Here is an 8,598-nt window from a genome sequence, read left to right as displayed (position 1 = left end):
TTTGCAAGATACTCAGAGAATATATGTCCTTGTGTTGGACAACAAGTTGAGGCACACACATGCTTTCCTCCGGAAGTAAAGCGTGGTCCGGGGAGACAGAAGAAATCAAGATGGCAATCTTGAATGGAGCTATCTAAAATGAGAGAAGGCAGACCCCGGAAGCAACACATGGTTTATAGGTGCTCGGTCTGCAAAGAAACTGGCCATACGCGTCCACAATGTAAGAACTGATGTGGATGACCTTCTTGTTAGTCGTCCAGAAGACTTAACTCCTCGACGACCTTCTTGTTAGTCGTCCAGAAGACTTAACTCCTCGAAGACCTTCTTGACATCTATCTTCTTATCTGTTATAACTTTGTGTTATGAACTTATCTGTTATCAACTTCTCTGTATTAAGAATTTATGTGTTATGGTTTTATGTGTTATGAATTTATATGTGTTTTGAACTTATATGTGTTATTAAGTTTATATATTAATTGTGAAATTGCAACTTAAAAAGACAACAAGTCCATCATTAAATTAGATTATCCGAAAGGTTACTGCACTACCAAACTAATTTCCTACGAAATGATAGTTTGGTAGGAGGATAGGTTACAAAAAACTACATCCTATCCTGACCGTGGTACAGAAAACAACATATTTCCTAATCTATCATACAAAAGCACAATTCAAGTACAAATAAAACATCATACATCATTAACCTTGCTCGTCTTAAGTTCCCATGTTCTCATCATTGTCTTCGTTCTCTTTTGAATGGCATCCAGGAGTCTCCTTAAATATATCCAACGCCATCTTCTCCCTTATAGCCTTCGCGTTCTTATTACAAAACTCTGGAGGAAATGACATCCCAAGAGCATGACATTCGATCTACTTCAGAGTGAACACGCCACAATCACCAGCTCGGCACTGAGGTACTCCAACGGTAACTCTCTCATATGTGTATGGCTCCAGTGTGTGTTGGACACGTTGTTTGTCAAAGCCAGCGCACCCAACAAACATAAGGGACCATTGTGACAAAAGGCTCCATTACCACATCGAGATCTTCACGGCTAATATGTGATATAATGCTGTCCCAGACGACTATGTGCTTTTTAGGAATCGAGATCCATATAGCAATCCAATGCTCAGTCCTGAAGTTCATTAGCGCATAAATATCATCCACATCCAACCCCCTAACCTTCATATATTGGAAAAATTTTGGTACTATGGATGCATGATATTTCCACGTCTTCTTCCTAAACCGTTGAGATCGCCCTCGTCGCTCTTTAATTCCGGGTACTTGTGGGACCACTGCCGAGAAAATACATGATTAAGAAAGCACATTTTCTCGCTCCTGAAATGTTGTGAATTATCTTGGTACCGTTACCTCAGTAAATTAATAAAAGCATCCATATGCTGCATATAAAACAATACAAGTCAGAGAGTCTTATCAGAAGACTTATGAGATGACTTAGCCGTAAGTCGTCTGTTAAGTCTTCTAGAGAAGACATAGCAAAAGACTTACTGCTAAGTAAATAGCAGAAGACTTACCCCATCGTTCAACCATGCTAAGGGGGTTCAGAAGATGTGATAAAACCGACTTGGACATCTACGTGGTTTTTTTGTCTAGAGGTGTTTTATAATAACTGCAAACACAAAATATAGATAAGCAATCATTTGTTGTAGACTAAAGGAAGCTATTATGGGACATTCTCTCACTTACGGATCAAGTTTCACCCAGTCAGTGAGCACCTTCGACATCTTCTTGTCAATGTGTGCAAAAGGATCATAGCCTTGGCCAACCCTTTTGTTTGGAATGATCAGTTTGGCAGTGTTGTTTAACTTAAAAGGAGATTATTGTGAGGCAACAAGTTTCCTTTCTCGCTCACTCTTTCCATGGACATATTCCATAGCCTTAGCATTCTTTGTATGCCTTCTAGCTTCCCCCTGCTGTACATCTGAAACAGTGGATGCTCATTTGTCCAATACAAGAACGCTAGGCTCACCACTCTGTTCTGGAGGTTTCACCTTGGGCTCCTTTGCTATCACAAGACTCAGCTCTTTCGAGGAACTCGGTTCTTGGGCGTCATTCTGTCCTGCTTTCGCTCAATTCACACTTTCACTCTGCAATTTTGATGTACAAGATAGGTTTATAAAATATTAACCAAAGATCCAATTCACACATCAAATAATAACCAAAGATCCAATTCACACATATTCTGACATACAATGGTTCATCGAAGCACACACAACAAACAAAGCACATCAGTCTTTATTCCTAACACTTTGCCTAGTGATTCTCTTCTCTGTGATTTTGGGAGAGGTTTTGGTACTAACCCCGGGTTCGTGGCCACGTTTAGGCGGACTTGAAGCTGTGATTTGAAGATCATTAGATGCAGTCCCTTTTTTGGTGTTTCCCACCTTCTTCTCCACAGCTTCCATCCTATCCCCCAGCAACTTGATCTCCTTAAGACACATCCCAAACCCATCCCTCATGGCATCAGCTATGTCCCTGAAGCTTTTTTCAATCTTCTCTTTTGTCATCCCACCAACAGTCGTAGAAGCCTCTGAACGAACCTCTCTGTAGGAGGCCCTTTACTAGCCTTTGCACGTGCCTCAACGGACTTCTCTTTACGAGCTTTCTTCCGAGGTCTTCCACTTTCTCCCTTCACACCACTCTCTGTCTCCGCTGCACTCACTTCCTTCTTCACACTCGGCTTAGTACCGGTGACTTCCCAGCAATCCATGGTCCACTTACATCTAGGTTTCGCATTAAACATGACTTTGACTATGTTCTCCGCGGCCGAGTCCTCTGCATCAAAGTCTCATCGCGGAAACATTTCACCAAAGTCCTTCTGAACAAAGTTGATCATGCTAGTCCGCAGTAAATAAAAGATATCAATTTAGATATTTGACGGATTAGCAAATACTGAAGTCTTCCAGAAAAGACTTCACAAAAAACTTTAAATTAAGTCGTCTGGAAAGTCTTCCAGAAAAGACTTCGCAGAAGATAAATAATTAAGTCGCCTAGATGACATAATTTAAAGTCTTCAATGAAGTCTTTTTTGGAAGACTTTCCAGACGACTTATTTTAAAGTCTTTTGTGAAGTTTTAGGGAGTGAAGTTTAAATACATGTCTGCTGATGGCCTCTTTAAAAGATCTGCGTCTTTTGCCACCCCTGTAAGCCATCAACACCGGAGACTGTCTGTTTGGTATGGGATTCCCATAACTAGCACCAAATTCTGGCAGAGCATAGTATGCCACACCTGGAGAAGTTAAATAAACCCATCAACAGTGTATGGATGTGAATCCAAATCTTTTCTCTTCAAAGACTTCACCAGGACCTTAAACGCCACTCTCCCCCAAGGATAATTCTCAAAATTTTCTAAATCTATCACTAGCCTTGCAAGACTAGCTCGTGTAGCGTTGAGTACTTTCTCCCTTTAATGAATCCAGGGAAGATGGCAAGGTATCTGTGCCGCATGCGATCATCCCGAGACCACTCTTTGCATCTCCCAAATACTGCTATTATCTGTTCAGTAGTTGGCCCAACATCGACATCAACACCCAACATCTCCCAGAAAGCAACCATCTCCTTTGTAACCTCACACCTTGGATTTTGCAGGTCCTCGATTTAATCGCAGTTCAGTCCTCGATTTAATCGCAGTTCAGACCAGTGAGGTATTCAAACTCTAACAGTGAAAACCTCACTGGTTGTGGAACAACGAGACTCCACAGCTCATACTTCTTCTTGATGTCAACCTGGAAACCGAGCATATAATGAACCAGCCTTGAAGCCCAACCAAAATTCAGCTCCTTGAACTTGATGAACACTCCCAACTTTGACTCCTTCAGCTCTTCATATTCGCCAGCATGTAGAGCTTGCCTAAGAGCATCAAACAACTTCGAGTCATCAGTATGATACGAAATGCTCTTGCCTGCAGGGGGCTCTTCCCCTAATGTATGTATCCTCAGCAGGAGTTCTGGTAAATCCATTTTCCGGCCTGCAAAACAATCAAAAACAAGCATCTCAAACACATAACAAGCGCACTATTCTAAATACAAATACTGGAAGACTTGCATGTAAATGTTAGTGAGAAGACTACTCAGACGACTTCCAGGAAATCTTCTACGAAGTCCTACACTCTGGAATATTTCGAGGAAATCTTCTATGAAGTCTTAAGTCGTCTGGAAGACTTAGAAGACTTCCTGGAAGTCTTCCAGAATGTAAGACTTCGTAGAAGACTTCCTGGAAGTCGTCTGAGTTATCTTTCAGTATTACACTACAACAATCTTCTTCTAGAGATATCAAAATCTTGTTAAGCATGCAGATCTGAATAAATAGAAAAACTGTTTCTTTAAAAGATGGATGACTTACAGTCGGAGAAGATATGGTCTCCTACGACACCAGCGGTTACAGATCTGCAAAAATTGACGGGAAAAGAAGAATCAAGATTACAATTTTTAGGGTTTTACGGCGGCTAAACGCCTTAAGACAAGAGAAATAACTTACCCGCGGCGGAGTTCAACGAGATGCGGTTTCAGATCTGAAAAAAGGAAGCGGATGGTCAGTTTAAACTACTAAAATACTCTACGGCATGAAGGAGAAACAAGATTCGTCGTAAGAGGAGAGATTACCAGAGGTGAGAACGGCGGAATACGAGAGATTACCGGCGGTGAGAACGACGGAATACGAGAGATTACCGGCGGTGAGAAATCAGAGCGTCGCCTTCGTAATCGCCCTTGGAGAGAAACGCCGCTAGGGTTTCGAAAAGTTGTGAAAAAATGAAAAAATAGTATTTAAATGTCCGGTAAATGATTCGGTTAGGTTTAAAAGTACATTGGTAAAATTAAAGGTTCGGTCTGGTATGGACGACTTCCCTGTAAGTCGTCTAGTTTAAATTATTCACCAGACGACTTACATAGAAGTCGTCTAGACCCTAAACACAACCCCTAAGCTAAATTAACTAACTAAAGACTTCATAAAATCAAATTAAACTTAAAAAGTGTTTACTATACACAGAAAAAATCACATGTAGGTAAAAATTTAATTTTTCAAAAAAACATTTAAGCTTTCCAAAATCTAACCTTAAGAATACATACAACACTACAACATATGTTGCCAAACCCTAGACCAAATAATATCATGATTCACTACTTTCACTCATCTATGTTGAAAACAATTCAGTTTTATTATATCTTAATTTATATCAGTTAAAACTGTTTATAATTAAATTATTTTAATTTTTCACTTATCAAAATATTTTTTACAAAATTTATAAATTATTTTTAAGATCAACTATACCAGACGACTTCCATAGACGTCGTCTAGACGACGTACAACATCTCAAAAGACTAAGCGGAGCTAAATTCGTAAAATATAAGTTCTGCTTTTTTGTTTAGTCACAAGGGGTTGGCTATAATTTCACAAGGATTTTGGGTTACTTTTCCATTTGATTCAAGTTTGAGTATACTTATACAATCAAAATCAAGTTTTGAGTCCTATTTGGCAAATTCCCCCCAAAATGAAGTGGGGATGTATAAGAATGTCAAACAGGTTGATCTGTCCCTTCCCATCCTGTACCGCTGCGGGCTCGTCTTCTCGCGGGTCATGGCGGGCCAGGCCCACGCGGGCTCCGGTTACCAAAAGGCCGGCCCGATCCCGCCCTGCATAAGTGCACATTCCCTTACAAGTCGTCCCGTGGGCTGGACAGCAAATGAGTGTATCATGACACTTCTATACGCTGCAGGCTGCTCCAGTGCTCCAGGACATTTCAAGCTGATCCAGTAGTCCAGTACACACCTAAATGCACATAATGAAGATACATTCAAGCATCTACTATTCAAGCTCAACAAAATTTGTTATATATTGTTCTTGTTCTTGAAGTTATTGAAGTCTATTTTTTCTATCACAACTACATTAGTCATGCCTTAACTTCGCAATTTAACAGTTCCAAACAACAATTAAAGCTCAAGCAAACAGAGACAGAGGCAATTGAAACTAAACATCAAACAAAACTGATAAATGAAGAGTTTTATACTAACAATATCAGATTAAACAAAGAGAAGACATGCAATTTACATTGAGTAATGAACCGACACTAAGGCAGACATACATGTAATAAGTTCAAGCTAATAATCAAGTAATAAAAGTTCACTTCATAGACAGAATATCATACTTAGCAGTTAACAACATCAAACAACAAACGAAAAGCTGAGAACCAGGAAGAAGGGACAAATCGCTACACTACTCAAGACATGACAATAAGACACAACAGTCTAGTAATCGAGTTAACATCAAACAGCAAATGACAACAAGAGACACAACAGTCTATTTAGATTATCTATAATCATCTGATGAACAATCACTCTTCAGAGACAGAACATGACAAAGTAAGCTAAGCACTTTCAGCTATGTTTCAGAGTAGTCAGACTTACAATGCTTTCAGCTATATTTCGTATCTTCCTTTACTCCTTGTTCACCTTCAAAAACACAAAAAAAACACAGAGACTGAACATAAGTAATTTCACTTCAAGAAACTATCAATATCAGATTACAAGCTTAACAAGATATTCTAATTGCCATCACCAAAGATACAAAATGAGTTTCATACCATCTTGGTGCAGAGAAGGAGAACCCCCAGTGGCGGATCTAAGAAGAATAGAAGCTCCGGTTCTGGAGCTAAGAAGACTAGCAGCTCCAGTGGTGGATCGAAGATGAGGAGATCCAGAAGAAGAAGACAACACACCTGAAATAAGGAGTTAGAGACTTAGAGGGTTAGACTCGACAAAATATAAATACACAACAAATCATGTTTGAACTTTATTTACCTGTGACATGCATGCAGTCACTGTCGCTAAAGAACCCATCGCCGGAGCTGGATCTTCGTCTTCAGTGGAGAGTGAGTTTGCGGTCTCTGGTGGCTTAAAGAAGCTCCACTCTTGGAGATAAAAAACACATGGGAGTCCGGAAGTATCATCGACTTTCAACTCACGGGTCACCAAATCTTCATTTGTCGTTGTCGCCTTCTTTCCTCTCTCTCTCTCGTTGTTTCAGGTTGCGCAGAAAAGGAGTGGAGTTGTGGAGGCTAGGGTTGCGGGACATCCAAATCCCGCAGTTAACATGACACCCATCCCGTTTTGGCCTGTCCCGCCACAAGACCTGCCCGCGAGGCCCGCTAATCTGCGGGATTCCAAATCCTCGTCCCAGTACCGTCCCGCCCCAAGCCTTAACGGGCCTGGCCTGCAGTCCAGTCCCTTCTTTGACATCTCTAGGGATGTAAATGCCTTAACAATATTTCTTTTGTTATCATTGGAAATGTTAGATATATCATATTGATTATATACTATTTTATGATATATTTTGTAATAACAAGTCAGCAAATTTTATATAATAAATGTTATGTGGTGTTAATCTAATTCATTTTTTTTTTTACAGATACACATGTTTTTTGAATATGTTTATTTTGTATAATTGATGAAATAAAATTATTTATCACATCAAACACTTAAATCATACCTAAATAGACAAATTTTCATTTCCTTAAAATCATAAAACTTAATAAATCAATAACAACATTTTGAAATATGTCCAGTAAAACATATTATGATACTGCATTTAGGTATGAGTTAAAATGGTTTTTTACAAAATTTTATAAACTCGTGTTTTGGCAAATGTTAAAACTATCTAATAAAGTAATTCATTAAATATATAAAATTGGGTGTAATTTATCTCTTTCAGTATTGTATTTTCATGAAATAAAATCTCGCATTTTGGAATGAATTTTGGTTTTCAATTATTGATCTCAGGTCACAGATTAGAACTATAAATAATATTTTTTACAGTTTCTGTTGAAATTGACTATTTACAAGACCACAAGCTAAATAATCATAGTTAGACAAGGTTTTAAATTTTACTCACAAATTTATGATTGAAAATTTCAATTTTTATGGTTATAGTAGAATTGAGATATAACATTTATAATAATTTATTTTACCTCTAAATTTTTAATATTTAAACTAAAATAATGTATTTTAATATTCAAACTAAAATAATGTGTGGTGCAGCTGAAAATTATTTTCACGACCTAAACTTTTAATCCACTTCTTAAAAAAATTACTAAAATAAACTACGTGTATATAAACTTAAAATACATACATTATGTATAAAATCACAATTTATTTAATAAAAAAAATCAACAAAAAAATCCCGTGGTTTCGGTCTAGTGAATACTCAATAATGTTTGCAAAAAGTTTTTAAAAGTGGTCCGGAACATCGTGGCCCAATGGTGAAGACGGACTCCTTCCTGCATCCAGGTTGCGAGTCGAACCCTGCCGGAAGGAACTAATTCATGATGTCTCTGGACACTCCACACGGATATGGACCTATGTTTTAGGGCTCATTTGCATACCCGGAGAGAGGGTCTATTCGTGAGCTGCACCTCCCCGTAGGGATTAGTCTGAGTTCTTCCATAGGCTCAGGATACCCCTTGGTTAAACCAAAAAAGTTTTTAAAAGTGACAAAGTTCATAAGAAATTGTCGTGATTCAATACAAAATTAATCCCTATCACTCTTTTTCACCCTCTCGTCTTCCTCCGGGAACTAATGCCTGCACATG

The 8,598-nt window shown here is 38.6% G+C and overlaps 1 protein-coding gene across 1 annotated transcript; it reads right to left on the bottom strand.

Moving 5' to 3' along the window:
• Positions 1-711: 711 nt before the first annotated feature.
• On the bottom strand, positions 712-3,572 carry LOC106393127. Its single transcript, XM_048755914.1, has 8 exons — positions 3,383-3,572; positions 3,154-3,246; positions 2,557-2,791; positions 2,317-2,491; positions 1,869-1,937; positions 1,703-1,821; positions 1,031-1,130; positions 712-867 (listed from the first exon to the last, which is right to left on the bottom strand). Exons 1-8 carry the CDS (start codon positions 3,570-3,572, stop codon positions 712-714), a joined length of 1,137 nt encoding a protein of 378 aa, XP_048611871.1.
• Positions 3,573-8,598: the final 5,026 nt, after the last annotated feature.

This window comes from Brassica napus, chromosome C4, assembly GCF_020379485.1.
Source record: "Brassica napus cultivar Da-Ae chromosome C4, Da-Ae, whole genome shotgun sequence".
In the NCBI taxonomy this organism is placed as follows: domain Eukaryota; kingdom Viridiplantae; phylum Streptophyta; class Magnoliopsida; order Brassicales; family Brassicaceae; genus Brassica; species Brassica napus.
The sequence above is the reverse complement of the archived record's forward strand: the minus strand, read 5'-3'. Positions and strand labels throughout refer to the sequence as shown.